Below are 15,977 nucleotides of genomic sequence, written 5' to 3'. Positions count from 1 at the left end.
ATTTCTTATTTTCACAATTTTTATACCATGTATATATAAAATATACATAGTATATTAAGTTTAGTCCAAAGTTTGTAACGCCTAAAAATATTCATGCTACGAAAAAAATGTTGGTATAGGTGTTCATAGAATCACCTAATTAGTCCATTTCCGGTTGTCCGTCCGTCCGTCCGACCGCCCGTCTGTGGACACGATAACTCAAAAACGAAAAGAGATATCAAGATGAAATTTTTATAGCGTACTCAGGACCTAAAAACTGAGGTCAAGTTCGTAAATGAGCAATATGGGTCAATTGGGTCTTGGGTCCGTAGGACCCATCTTGTAAACCGTTAGAGATAGAACAAAAGTTTAAATGTAAAAAATGTTCTTTATAAAAAAGTAAACAACTTTTGTTTGAAAATTTTTTTTGTAAACTTCTCTGTTTACCCACGAGGGCGCTTATTAGGTTCAAATTTTATAGTATGCATTAATATGGGAATATCAGTGTGTGTGTAGCTATTTAAAAGTGGATATGTTTTTTTATTAACGTGACGTCAAAAAACAAACGATTGCTTCATCAACACTGTCTATACATGGTATTTCAACAATTAACTCAGTCAATTGTTTGTTTTCACTTGTTAATGCATTAAATTTAATTAATTCGTGTTTTTCAATAATTTTAATTTGACATTTCTATAACATTAACATGTAAAGAACTGCAAATTAGTCATAACAGCCCCCTTTAACGCCAAAATTTTTCACTGGAAGCGCTGGCATCGATTTTATTGTCCCTACCATGACTACGCACACAACGAATAAACAACTGCGAATTACAATGTGGTTAACTAATTAAAGATGTATATTCCAGTAGACAGGTAGAAAAAAGTGGAGTTAGGAGAAAAAAGGTCAAAAGTAAATGCAATTATAGAATGTTGTTCAGGGATGGTTAATTAACATTTTCTCAAGTTCTCGACGTCGAGGCCCTGTGAGAAAAGAGGAGGGGGAAAAACTGCAAAATTTTACATGAGCAGGTGAAAAAATATAAAGTTTATACCTTCTAATAGATTTATTTAAACAAAAATTATATTTCTTCGAGTCTGGTTTGAACCAGCGACAGTTGATTTTAGTATCCTACAGACTTAGTGTCCTAATACTACAGCTTAACCAACTGTGCTTTTGATGTCAAACGATATAAAATAATATCAAAAAATGGTATATATTATAAAAATGATGAATAAGTTTATTACAAACTTTCTGTAAGTTAGTAACAATAATCTTCAAGTAGTTCGTTCAATCACATATGGACCATACATGATAGATATGCAATCATCATAACCAAATCCTCTATTTAAAGCAAACGCAAAGAAATTTTCTTTTAATTCATCGGTTCGCTTTATTCACACGATTATATATTCCAACTAAGTACAATTTCATTTTCCATCAATAAAATGCATGACTTTAAACTTAAATCAATCTCTTTCATAGAAGTAATGATTTTGTTTATTTATATCAGTGATTTTGTATCAATGAATTTTTTTAAATGCAATCTCATTCTATTGTAAATACAAATATTTAGCTGTACGTGTTCCAATCGTTAGGCAATTGTTTGAAAGTATTTTTATTTGATTTCAATATGAAATGGCCAACTTCAGGATGAGGTTGTCATTATTTTAATTTTTTTATCAGTGGAGATATATAAACATTTAACATCGTTCTTAAATGGAAAATATAATAAAAACCATTGAAATGATATCTAGAACCATTGAGAACGTCAATCTGATTCATACTTGTTCGCTTTTCAAAGAAATCTAGTATGTATTCATTGAAATAAAATGATAACATTTCAAATTCTAGTAACGTATTTATTAACACAGAAACAAGCGACTAAAGTTTGTTATTGAAGTTTTAGAATTTGTGATAGATATTTGGTACCTATACTTTAACCATTAACAAGTCTTATTTTAGACATTTAATATAATATTTTATCCATATATGGACGTTGAAAATAAAGTTTGTAGCCAAATAATTGTATATTCATAGACAGATTCATACGTCATCGATTTAAAATTTTACATTGTTGTTTTAATTTATTAATTACTTTTATAACAGACAACTAAAGAATATTAAATATAATTTTAGGGTTCCGTGTGCTTTAAGGAAAATAGAAATTAGCCTGTTTTAAAATTATTCACAATATTACATTTTCTTAGAATCCCGAAGCGCAAGTCTTTAGGGGTTTGCCATTTGAAGGTAGAGGATTCGCGCGACAAGATTTATATAATGGCGGCTGGATGGCATGTACAAGTCGGTGTTCGGGTGAAGACGATCCGCCCATCGGTCGATGCGTAGAATGCGTTTGCTATAGTTATTGTTACTTGCGCGCATATTACTTGACTTATGTTGGCTTCTCTATAAATTAAATAATTATATTTTAATTTTTATCATTACTAGAAATGCCCGCAGATGTCTTTAATTGATTTGTGTGCAGGTAGACAGGAAGAAGAATATACTGAACTCTAACGCAAAGCGGTGAATTTCCTTTTACCTTAGGCAACAACAAACTCACGTGAGAGTGGATTTTCACACCTGATCATGATAAAAACAAAATACAGAAATCGACTTAATGCTGAGTCTGAATTAAGGTAAAAAATTTTCCAAAATTACTCCTAAAATCGAATCAAGTCCATCTATCACATTAATACTAATTAATATGTTTGTTTTGGGTACTGTATTTGTTATAACTTGTATTAAACTGAAACTGTATTTTCTTTTACAACTAGATATTTTATTTTCTTTACGGGGGATGGGGGGTTTTCTACCGCCTAGGAGCTTCCACAGAGTTCAGAGTTACGTTAGGTACCATAAATTTGAGAAAATCTGATCCAAAGGGTGCTTTTTTTAACATTATCTAACTTTTTTTAAAGTCAGATTTGTGATTTGAGCAAAAAATAACAGATAATTTCATTGACTTCTTATGCGAGAGCGGTAGTTTTTTAAGAAAATTCGTAAAGTGTGAAGAAGTATTTTTTATTTTTCGAGTGTCCCCTTTTGTTGAAAAGGGGCACTCTGTATATGACATCTTTGTATATCTATCGATATTTAAAAGCCCTTATTTGTAGTATTAAATGCTTAACCATAAGGACAGCTCAGAGATTTCACCCTATAACTAGGAATCAAGAATCAATAACGAAACTAGGCAAAGTCCTTAAATCAATTTATTTTCCATTTAACACATTTGACAAATATTTTTGTGATTCTGGATACCACCACCACTTCCCCTATCCTGCATAACCTCTACTTTTATATTTTATAAAAAATAAATTATTTTATAGATAGTAAATTTAATTAGAAGTGCCTGGTAAGTTAATTAAAATCCACCAGAAAAATAAAATAGTAAATGAATCCATTTATATCAGATAATTTAATCGAAAACAAAAAAAATTCATTAAATTGAGCTTATCCTCATGTAATAACAATCTGATGCTGTGTGGTGTTAACGACTGGTTTAGTGGTGGTATGCTCTAACATAATAATAATAATAATAATGCTGATAAAATAAAATGGTGTATTATGTATGTATTTTCATATTAGTGGTGTAAAATTATAGGATTTCTGTACCAATGTTATGGACAGTTCACGAATCGATTTGATTTTTACCTTGATAATTACATAATAATTATAGTTCAGAATCTATATCCTTAAAAAAATTTTAATAAAAAATACTTTTTAAGGGACAAGCTTTTATTGTCTAAAAAGCAGAATATAATTTTATCTATGAGTCACTCATATCCGATTATTTGTAAAAGCTTGAGGCGCTCAATATAAAAAATCAAAAATGAATCTGAACGCCTCATCTACACCACATGCCTAATTATTTCTCGATTCATTCTTGATATTAAGCGCTTTTAAAAATAGTCGGGTAAAAGTAAGTGACTCATAGATAAAATTATTTTATACTTTTTAGTACAATAAAAGCTTGTCCCTTAAAAGTATTTAATTTAAGTAAGACTAAAAAAAAATGAATACATATCAAATATGTTGGAAGCGATGGGAAAATCATGATGCCACAATCTTACCATCCATTGTCATCCAAACTAAATGTGCATGCAAAATTTTAGCTCAATCGGAAAGTGGATCAAATTTGACTTGCAAGATTTGATTACAGACAGACAACGGGACAGATGAAATTAAATAAAAGCTGGTAAAAAGTGTGCTTTTCAAAATTAAAAATAATGTATCCAATATGGCCGAAAGGATAATAGCCATTTTTTACGAAAACAAAACAACAAAAGCGGACTAAAATTACGACTAAGGGGTCACTGATCAGAGATCATTCTAGAAAGAAAATCTTCATTATTTTAAGATTTCATTTAAAAATAAAATTAATTCACTATTTTACTCATGTAATTGTCTATATTGATTTTTCCAATTTACACATTGTAATGTGATTTTTTTAAAGCTTTCTTTGTTTATTTTCGTTAGCAACAATCCATTAGGGGGAAAATTCAATGGCGACCATTTTGGATTCATCAATTTGAATGTAACATTCCAATGATATAGATTCAGAATTATAATTATTCGCATATATTTTAAGATCAAATTCAAGTCGATCCGTCGACTAGCTACAAAATCGGCGTCAAACATAAAAAATACTAAAATCAAATGTAATAATATGAATGTTTAGGGAATTTGTTTTGATAATATGTGTAGTATGTAATATGTTCATTATTTTTGTATACCGGGTATTACAAAAATAGTGCTAGTACTTGTATGAAATTGTTTAGTTCACACACGTGACGAAGTATTTATATACATTATTTTTTATATGCCGCCTACCAGAAACATGTTAATGCTTCTTGAAATAATTTTAAGGCAACTGAAAAAAATCACTATACGAGCATATTGAAGTGTCCAACAAATTATTGTCCTTATAACCGGTATTCGTTATAAGCGATACATACAAGATTCAAAAAAAAGTTAATAAGGCTCAAAATCAGGTTTAGTGCTCAAAATAGTATTAAAATGTTGTTTTGTTTAACTGAAAAAGCATGTATGCACATGCCATAATCTTCACCAATATTTCCAATTATTATTGTTCAATAGAACCGCTATGTCGTTATAATCGATGTTGTTATAGCCGATATAATAATATACGTGTTTATAAATGGATTCAGTTGGAACCTTTCAATTTCGTCGTTATAATCGGTTATGATTGCTCATTGAGAGAGAGTGAGAATCCTGCTCAAACATAGATAGACTACTTAACACATAGCTCTGTGTTAGCGAATTTACTCTGAAGGAAATGGAATCTATTGCTTTTGCACTGATGATGGAGGTAAACAAAATTTTTTTCAAACGTTCAAGTTGATCCGCATAAAAAAACTAATAATTTTTGCTTAAAACATTTTTTCGAAAAACGTTAGTTTTCGGAGGAAATGCGCCCTAAAAATCGCATTATCGGAAGAAAATAAGCTTAAAGTTTGTCGATAATTGAACGTCAAAGTCATGGACACATGCGAATGTTCTCTATCGCCTTTGATAAATTTTGGCTAAAGCATTTTTCCGTAGTAAGCGTTTTCTTTCGATTAAATGCAATAATCACATATTTTTAAGGCGCATTACCTTCGAAACTAAGTAATTTCTAGTAATTTAAAGTTTCTAGTAATTTAAAGTGTTATTCTATCTCTTAGCGTTTAGATACTTAATTGGCTATTAAAACAACCCGAAAAACTACGTCCAATCTGACGTCATGTCCCTCATAAAACTTTTGTTTAAGTTATTTTAAGTGTATAGATTTTTTATACACTCTCTAGCGGTCGCAATTTGAGTCCGATTGGAATAAAATTTGGTTTCAAGAAGGGTTTTGGTATTTGAAAGGTCAAGTTCGTTAATAAGACAAATCGACAGATAAACAATAGGGGGATGGTGCGCAAAGTACAAAATTTTGAATTTTTTCAAAATAAAAAATATTTCTGTATTTTTTGATCATTTCTAAGCAAAGAAGTACTCTTGTGATTTTTTTCTAGACGCTTAGTTTTCGAAATAAAAATTCTTGAAACGCAGCTCTTGCGCTACGAATTTTGGGGTATATTGCCAAGTAAAAACTTTTAAACGGTGAAAAATTAATTACCTCCAAAAAACTGAACATTTTTTAACACTTGGTATTTGAATATGAGTATGTATACATATAATAAATAATAATACGTTTGAATGATGTGTCTATTGACCTACTAAAATTGTTGTTGTTGTTGTTTATTTAAAAAAAAAATAAAATAAAATGAGATGAAATACATTTATATTTGGTAGAAATATTTCATATATTTATGTGAATCTCATAATATTATTTAATAAATAAATATATTTAGAATATATGCGAGATTAAATGTTGTTTTATGAATAAATTAATATTATATTTTATATTATATATAGAAAAAGAAATAAAAATACAGTAGAATCTCGATAAGTTAAAGTCCAAGGGAAACACAAAATATTTTAAGTTATAGAGGTTTTAAATTATCAAGGGTCTATGTTAGGTAAAGGTTAATATAGAGGTATGTACATGTTTCTATGTACCCTAGTTAATATAGAGGTATGTACATGTTTCTATGTAGTTTTGAGGGCCTATACAGAGATTATTTATTTAAGTTATAGAGGTTGCGTATTTTAAGTTATAAAGGTTTTGGGCTCTGATGGGAAGGGAACATAGTATTTTTTGAAGTAACAGAGGTTTTTATGTTACCGAGGTTTAAGTTATCGAGATTCTACTGTACTACATACAAAAAAAAACTGGTTGTGTTCTTTATAATTAGTTATATTACATGTAGGTAAAGGCACTGAGTCGATTCGAGTATGAAAAGTGTGCAATTGCGTTTTGAAGTCGATGCTCATGAATCGATTTTCAGCTGTGGATGTGGTATAGGTTGCTTTTATTAAGTTAGCACGCAATTTTTTCGAGAACGAATTGGAATATCAACAAGTAAAAACAAACAATTGACTGAGTTAATTGTTGAAATACCATGTACAGAAAGTATTGATTACTCTATCACATTACACATATACCTACCTATACATGTCACACATACATAACTGATAAGCCCATATTAATACATACTATACAATTTGCATATTAATACATACTATTAAATTTTGCTCTAATGTGTGCCCTCGTGAGTAAACAGTGATGTTTACAAAAAAAAATGTTTCATACAAAAGTTGTTTATTTTTTGAAAAGGACCATTTTAAACTTTTGTTCTATCTCTAACGGTTTACAAGATGGATCCTACGGACCCAAGACCCAATTGACCCATGTTGCTCATTTACGAACTCGACCTCACTTTTTACATCCTGAGTGCGCTGTAAGAACTTCAGCTTAATATCTCTTTTCGTTTTTGAGTAATCGTGATGACAGACGGACAGACAGACGTCAGACAGACAACCGGAAATGGACTAATTAGGTGATTTTATGAACAACTATACCAAAATTTTTTTCGTAGCATCAATATTTTTAAGCGTTACAAACTTGGGACTAAACTTAATATACTATGTATATTTCATATATACATGGTATAAAAAGCGATATAATCTATTTATAGTAGGGTAAAAGAAAAAATGCTTCTAGTTTTATTTTCCGAGCCATCCGGGTCCAATGATTTGTTTTTTTAAATGGAGCTACCTATTTTTTCTTCAAAAAAAGGAGAACGTTCTCAATTCGACTGGATTTTTTTAATTTTTATTTTTGGCGTTTTCCCCAGAACTTTTGACTGAGTGAACCGATGATTCTTTTTCTATTTGAAAGATGGTGCCTCTCGTACTCTCATTTCAAATGGACGAATGCCTCAATATCACGCCAACAGATCACTGAATCTTTTTTGACAACCCCACTCTCTTTCTGCTGGTTCTTGCATAAACCTCTAGATTCCAATGTAAAAATCTAAAAATAATAAAAAAAACTTTTAACAAAAAAATCAGACTTCAAAAAAGTAAAAAAATAAAAATGCACTAAAAAGTAAAAAATAACGATAATATAATGCAGTTATGATTGTTATTTTTGGAGTCGGTGTCAGCCAAGTTAATGTAGCAAAGTTTACTGTCACAGTTGTTTCCTTGGCTGACAACGACTCCAAAAATAACTAGAATTATAACTACATTATATTATCGTTATTTTTTTACTTTTTAGTGCATTTTTATTTTTTTACTTTTTTTGAAATCGGTTTTCTTTTTGTTAAAAGTTTTTTTACTTTTTAATTTTTAGTGAATCTGAAGTACACTAACTAATTTGCCACCAAAAAAAGAATTATTGAAATTGGTTGGCGTTATATTGAGTTATTCGTTTATTTGTGGCGCACATACTTAATGCAAATTTAACAGTTATATGGTTTTCTCATAGATGCAATTGCCAGAACTGGACCAAACTGAAATGGAACCACAATGGACCAAATTTAAATGACACCAGCTTTCAAATAAAAAAAGAATTATCAAAATCAGTTCATCCAGTCAAAAGTTATAAGGTAACAAACATTTAAAAAAAAATACAGTCGAATTGAGAACCTCCTCCTTTTTTGTTTGAAGTCGGTTAATAAAAGTCACCATTTATTGAGTATACATTCTGTACGTAGATTTTAAATGATGTATATTTATTTATATATTTAAATAAATATTATAAACGTTAGCTTTTATTCATCAATATAATACCGTTGCGTTACGTTTGAATAATAATAATAAATACTCTATTAATTCCATTGTCCGATTTGTGAAAAATAAATATAAGAAAATTAATGCCAAACAAACATTGTTGATATGTTTTGGCATATCTCTCATTTTAACCTTGTACCTTATGCACGTATGAAAGTACGTAATGGGAAAATATTCTACGTTCAAAATTTCTCAAACAAAAAAATAAACAATGTGAAAGATTCAACATAAGCTTTCATTCACATTTTGCATGTTTGTGGAATATGGAATGTTTTTGGGTCTTAGCCAAAAAAATTGTCTTTCAATTCATTGAAAAATCCATAAAAGTTTTTTATAATGGACTCCGGACGAATGTTATGAGAATTGGGTTTTGATCAAATTTTTTCATAATGTGTGATTTTGTAGTTCTGGCATCCTGAAAAAAAATGCCCATAGAGACAATGATCCAAATGCGAACGTTTCTGAAATGAGTTATGGGCGTTGTTATGACAATAACCACCATATATATACGCTCTTCCAAACCAAGTTCAGTTTTGGAGTCTGAGGGTGAGTGTTATTTTAACCAGTTTTTATTTTTACATCACTGGCTTTGACAGTTTAATCCTCTTTCTGAAAAAACTTGTATATTGTAAGGCAAGAATACAAATATTTTTTCAATAGTAGCAAAGCAAAGAATTTAGTTTTTTGAAAATTGATGTCAAAATTTATTACTCACGGTAAATACCGAAACGCTTAATACTAAAATAATTTTTTTTGTAAAAATGCAATGTAATATTTTTCAAGAATTTTATGGCTAAAACTAAATTGAGAACAAGCAATTATATTATTATGCATACAAAAATATAATTTTAATAGTCATAAATTCATTCGTTTAATTTAGTGTAACTAATTATTGATGCAAATAATATTTAAACAATTTCTAGTTTAAGTTATTTCTATATTTCCATTCAAAATATATATTTTAGTCCAGGTAACATAAATTTTAATAAACAATTTTGAATTAAAAAATTTATTATTATTTGTATTAGTCACATGGTTGCAATTTATACACAAAAATTAGCACAAACCATTTAGTAGAGTGAAATTACGCCTTGTGTATCGAGAATTACGTATGTGGTCGAGATCAGCGATCCCAAAAACCCCTTTATACGTCATAAAAATTTTGAATTTGCAAAAATATGAAAGCGAAACGGGGAGGGGTGGATCTTGTAAAAAGGGCTATATTAATAAAAACATCTAAAGTTTTGGGTTACTTTAGCATTTTAAACTATTTTGACCTCTTTTTAAAACCTTTTAAGATGCATTTATTCCATACAACCCCTCCCCCTAACAGCGCGGGGGTTAAAACTTAAAAATTTTGCTTTAAACCATATAGACCTCTTTTAAAAATAGTTTTCTGAAGCCAAAGCAATAAACACCCCCCAAAGCCAGTCTATACACCCCCCAAACAATTATTTCCAGAAAGTGTTAAATTTTCCGTTTTTCGCAAAAATATGGATCAAGGAGTCATTTTACGGGTAAGCCACTTATTATAAAATCGAAAGATAATAAAAAATGCTACAATTTAAAAAAAAATTTAACCTCGTAGGACAAAATGGCATAAAATGGCAGCCATTTTAAACAATTTACTAAATTGGAAATTTTGGCCGAACTATGAAATGGATTTCGCTAAAATTTTAACCGAAAGTTGTAAGTAATGAAACATACTATTGATATTAGTTTCATTAAAATCAATCTAATATTTTTCAAGTTACAGTCAAATGAACTGTTTTACCATATGTATGTGTACATATATATATAACTGGGAGGGGAAGGGACGAAACCCCCCCCCCCAAAATATGAGGAGTAGTTCTTAACATTGACTACAAACCTACCAAATTTGGATATCCACCGATGTCCCCTTTTGCGAATATAAAATAAAAATGATAAAATTTCTGAAAAAAATTCCATTTTTGACGCCATTTTGTTTTTTAAACATGTTGCACCACTCCGGGAAAGTAAAAAATTTCAAAAAATACTTATTTTGATGTGAAAAGAAAAACCCCAAAGTTTCGCTGCTCGAACTTTTAATCCATATAACAGCCTTTTTTTGCTTAGATTTACTCCAGTAATTAAACCATTCAATAATTACACATAGAATGTGAAGTTTTGATTAATAGGAAGCAAAGTTTTCCTATAAGAGACCAGAAATATTGCTAATGACTAAACCATACAGATAAACGGTTCTTATCAAGAGTATCAATATCAATAAGAGTAGTACACAACTAATATACAATAAACGAACCTTTTTCTTAAGAAAAAATTATTTGCATTGACTTGCAGTTTTTTGCGTTGGGTTCAAAAAATTATCCTAAAAAAAGCCTATGTAATTTAAGGCGGCACTTTTTTGTTTTAACCCCCGCGTCATTGGGGTGAAGGGACTTTAAATCGTAAAGTAAATCAGATAGAATAAAATAACTTTAATAGATTTTAAAAAAGGTCAAAATGCTAAGTAACTCGAAATTTAAGATATTTTTATTAATAAACTCTTTTAAAAAGACCATTTTTAATGACGTATAAGAGGGTTTTTGGGGAGGTTGATCTCGAATTTTCAGTCAAAAACGGTTTCTTTTTTTAAACTAACATAAGTCGACTCCCGAAATAAAAAATATAATTTTTTTTTAATGTTAAGCCTTTACGTGGCATACATAGGCGGCACTCCGTAAGCACGTGCAGACCCTGGCACCAAAAAAGCAACGAGCAACATATACTATAAGAATAATTACGATAAGCTAATACGCACTGATGATGACCACATTGTAGTCCAAATACGTATTTATATAATACAAAAATTGATCTCTTAATACACTTTTTATTTTGACTTAAAAAATAAATAACATTCAACTTACCTATTTTATTTTTTAAATCTATACATTGAGATATGTGCGGAAATTGTAAGATTTTTCTCCACTTTTTACTTTTCCCCTTATTACTATCGGTTCCGCCTAGAAATAAAACAAAAAATCAAAAATTAAAATAACATTAATTGTTAAGCTCATTATTTATTAATTACTTATACTTAATCTAAAAGAAATAATTTTAGATCCATGCATATTTTATGATAATAAACCGAGCAATCGTTATTAGTTTTATGAATTCCAAAACTAAAAGAAAGAAGAAAACAAAAACTTTAAAAATATAACTAACTTTATGTTATTGAAATTGTTCAAAAATTCAAAACAATTCTTTTTTTCGGCTTACATACTCATCAAAAGTATTTAAAAAAAACACAAAATTTTACCAAAATTTCAAACATCTGCGAAAAATAATCGAATTTGGCATTGCAATGGCTCATTTAAAACTTTTACTTTCAAATTTTTAAAAATATTTTTCAAAAATATTTATCACCTCTTGCAGCTTTTGCGAAGGTGAAGTATCACAGCTTTGATGCTTTGTATTATAAAATTTAATTTAAAATTTAGAAGATTACCAAAATTTTAAAAATTATTTTGTTTATTTTTCTTGAATATGAACTATAAAAAATTTTCATAGAGATTTCAAGCAAAATTTACACTACTGGAATTACAATGTTTTATTTTCTGAAATAATCATGGCACTGAAATATGTTTCATATCATTCGAAAACTGCCTTCTTTAAAGCATTTGCATATTGTTTTGTAAGTTTTATCGCTCTCCCACTTTTCGTTTATAAATCAGCACTTTTCCAAATTTTATTTAGTCCTTTTAGGCGTTTTTTCATTTAGCCGCCATTTTGCGGAAAAAGCGGTATCTAAAATCTTTTCATGCCTATTTGTTATTTTTATTTAATTTGTACCACCCCTACATTAATTATGTATGTTCAATTCACAGATGTAATGCCTTTATTTATTAATTACACTATCTACGTAATATATAGTGGTACTGATTCAATAGTTTTTAATAAAAAATAGAAATTCGATAAAAAAATATTTCAATAAATAATAAAATTAAAACTACCTATATTTAAAAATAATACCCTCCCTATCCCTGTATATTATAAATGTGAAAGTAAGAGTGTTGGTTTGTTTGTTTGTTACGCTTTCATGCAAAACTAATGAATGGATTTTAATGAAACTGAACAATAATGTAGCTCATACATCAGAAAAACACATAAGCTATAATTTATAAAGATATATTTAAAAAAAAATAATAACACAAATTTAATTTAATCTGACATTTCAGCTACTGCTCCATCTATGGTCAACATTTTGAACCATAAATTTCTGTTAAATTTAAAATAGTAAATGTCAAACGATTCATGGGCATCTTTTCTGATATACGCAATGAATTATAACTATTTTACACATTAAAAAAATTGAAAACTGCATTTATATTAGCTGTGTAAAACAACCCCTTCGAGTGTTATGATCAAAATATTATGGTCAAAAGAAACGTACGAAAGATAAACTGTAGGGAAGCTCATTAAGAAAAAAAAGCTTTTAGTAAAATTATCTTACGTGTGCTAACTAACAACTTTTTATAATAAGTTTTTTTTGTTTTTTCAACATTTCTCAAAAAATTTACAATTTATTTTCTTAAAATTTTTTGTATACTGGAGGCTATAAAACCTATATTCAAGCCAAATTTTAGGTCTTAATATCGATTAAAAAGCTTGACTGATGAATTTACGAAAATATGGCAAAAAAACGCGATTTTTGCAGTTTGTACGAAAACAACTGAACCGATCGAAATACTTCATTTGATAACATCATTTACATAATTTGATTAGAATCTTTAATGCGCATTTTTTACATAAGATTCGTCAGATGAGCAACTTTTTTTTGACAGGTTTTCGTCCTATAACACCTTCGTGGGTTCTTATTGGAACAAAATACATTATGAATATATTTATTTGCAACACACCCTACAAGCGAAACATTTCACAATCAATGAAAACCTCAAGTGGTGAAGAAAAAAACTAACAAACTAAAATATACATTTCCTGGTGAGATATTTTTGATAGTATATCAACATTTTTGTGGTAATAAAAAGATATTTTATTTATTATTTTATTAAAAGATAACTTGACAAAATAAATGCATATTTGTTTAATGAACCAAGGTAAACATGGTATAAATCTGATTACACAAAGAGTTATTATTTCTGTGTTCATAACGGAGTAATAATCATCTATGCTACCAAAAATAAATGAAAATTCAAGTATTTCATGTGAGAAATTATTTTTATACCATGCATATATGAAATATATCAAGGTATATTAAGTTTAGTCCCAAGTTTGTAACGCTAAAAAATATTGATGCTACGAACAAAATTTTGGTATAGGCATTCATAAAATCCCCTAATTAGTCCATTTCCGGTTTTCTGTCTGTCTATCGGTCTGTCGTCTGCAATCACGATAACTCAAAAACGGAAAGAGATATCAAGACGAAATTTTCGTAGCGTGCTTAGTGACGTAGGTCAATTGGGTCTTGAGTTCGCAGGACCCATCTTGTAAACCGTTTTAGATAGAACAATGGTTTAGGTGAAAAAAATGTTCCTTATAAAAAAATAAACAATTTTTGTTTGAAAGATTTTTTCGTAAACATCACTGTTTACCCACGAGGGCGTAAATTAGGTGCAATTTTTATAGTATGTATTATATGGCAATATCAGTTATGAATGTGTGGCTATCTAAGAGTGGATATCTTTCTTTACTTACGTGACGTCAAAAAACCAACCATTGCGTAATCAACACTGTCTATACATGGTATTTCAACAATTAACTCAGTCAATTGTTTGTTTTCACTTGTTATATGAATAAAATCCTCGAGCATTCACAAGGATTAGAATAATATCGCATGTATTTAGCTCACCCCACCCCCCATCAAAAATAAATAATAGGCAATTAACTTCTTAATTTAAAATAATATATTTAAAAAAATTTTGTATGTTTTGAAAACTTTCCAAAACATAGCCAAATAAGTAGGTATAATAAAAATATTTATTAATCAGAATTTTAAATACATAAAATATTTATTACAAATATTAATTATATAAAATTATTATGAATTATAATTTATGAATTTTTAATTGCAAATAATTAATATCAATTGAATAATTAGTAACTTATTTATAAATTATAAAGTATTCAGTTTTTTTTTTCTCAAAACATAATATAAAAGATTACATTTTCCAAATTATTTACAAGCAAAAACTAATCAGATTGAATTGTGTAAATTTTTCCCATGTTTTTATTTATTATTATTTATTTGTGTTGTTTACTTTAATCATGTATACAAAAAATTTCACTTTGTGCCTAGAACTCGTAAAACCTTGTCAAATTTTACGAACCAACTTCTAGAAGTGGTAGAAGAAAAATATTCTAAGCTCGAAAATGTAAGTACCAAAATGCCTTGATTTTGAATTGAATGTCAGTTCGTTAAAAAATATCTTTAAAAACTTCTATAGGTTCGAGAAAGCCTCAAAACAAATATTTTAAGCCCAAAAATGCATGCCTATCAAATTCTATTTATGCTATCAAATTCAAAGATTGCTCTGGGAGTACGTCTCTGGAACTACTTTATTCAATTATAATGGATCAAAAAATGTGTAGTTAGCAATAAACAAACTGAATATTTAATTAAAAGCAGTTGAATTATGTTTTAGATCCCCAAACTTTTTATATGGACCCCCTGATTAACTAATATTACTTTTTTGAAATTTCACTTCAAAATATGTGTTTGTAGTGAGGTGTAAAATTTGTTTTTTGTAAACCAAAATAAAATTAAGTACTTAAATGAAATCCCCGTTTACATCTCAAAACCTTCAATTATTATTTTTACTCACATGGACCCCTGGTAGGACATCGTAGACCACTGGGGGCTGTATGGACCACTTTGGGAATCACTGTTTTAGATTTGATTCATACAAAAGATTTGATTTTAAAAACTTCAACAGTATCATCGTCAATTTTCTATCTGTCTAAGGGACGCTAAATTTTAAATCCATACCTGGTCTCAACCAAATATTGGCCCGAGGATCTGAAAATTTTTGATTCGCCTCTGAGTATTATAACTGTTTTAGTAGCTAATTTAGATAAAATAGAGTAGTCGTCAATATATTATAATAGTAAATTGACTGCTATTGTTAGCATGGTAAAGAACAGTAACACAGAATATATTCTAAACAAGAGAGTAATGATAATAAATATATATTTGTAAAAACTCGTGAGCAATAGAGCTCCATCACTAAACTCATATTTATCCTTTATTATACGTCCCGTTTTGTATGCATTACTAAAAAGATACTTTTCAAAAGAGCAGTATGAAGAGCTGAAAAGTTGACATCTCC

The 15,977-nt window shown here is 28.9% G+C and overlaps 1 protein-coding gene across 2 annotated transcripts in view; it reads right to left on the bottom strand.

Moving 5' to 3' along the window:
• Window positions 1-15,977, bottom strand: part of LOC123305693 (G protein-coupled receptor kinase 2) — a 35,961-nt gene that overhangs the window by 13,497 nt on the left and 6,487 nt on the right. For both annotated transcript variants that reach the window (XM_044887480.1, XM_044887481.1), the window contains exon 2: window positions 11,559-11,654. In XM_044887480.1, coding sequence (XP_044743415.1) covers window positions 11,559-11,654 — 96 coding nt within the window. The remainder of the gene's footprint in view (window positions 1-11,558; window positions 11,655-15,977) is intronic.

Source organism: Chrysoperla carnea, chromosome 1, assembly GCF_905475395.1.
Source record: "Chrysoperla carnea chromosome 1, inChrCarn1.1, whole genome shotgun sequence".
Classification (NCBI taxonomy): domain Eukaryota; kingdom Metazoa; phylum Arthropoda; class Insecta; order Neuroptera; family Chrysopidae; genus Chrysoperla; species Chrysoperla carnea.
Note: the sequence above shows the minus strand (reverse complement) of the source record. Positions and strands in the feature narration are given on the sequence as shown.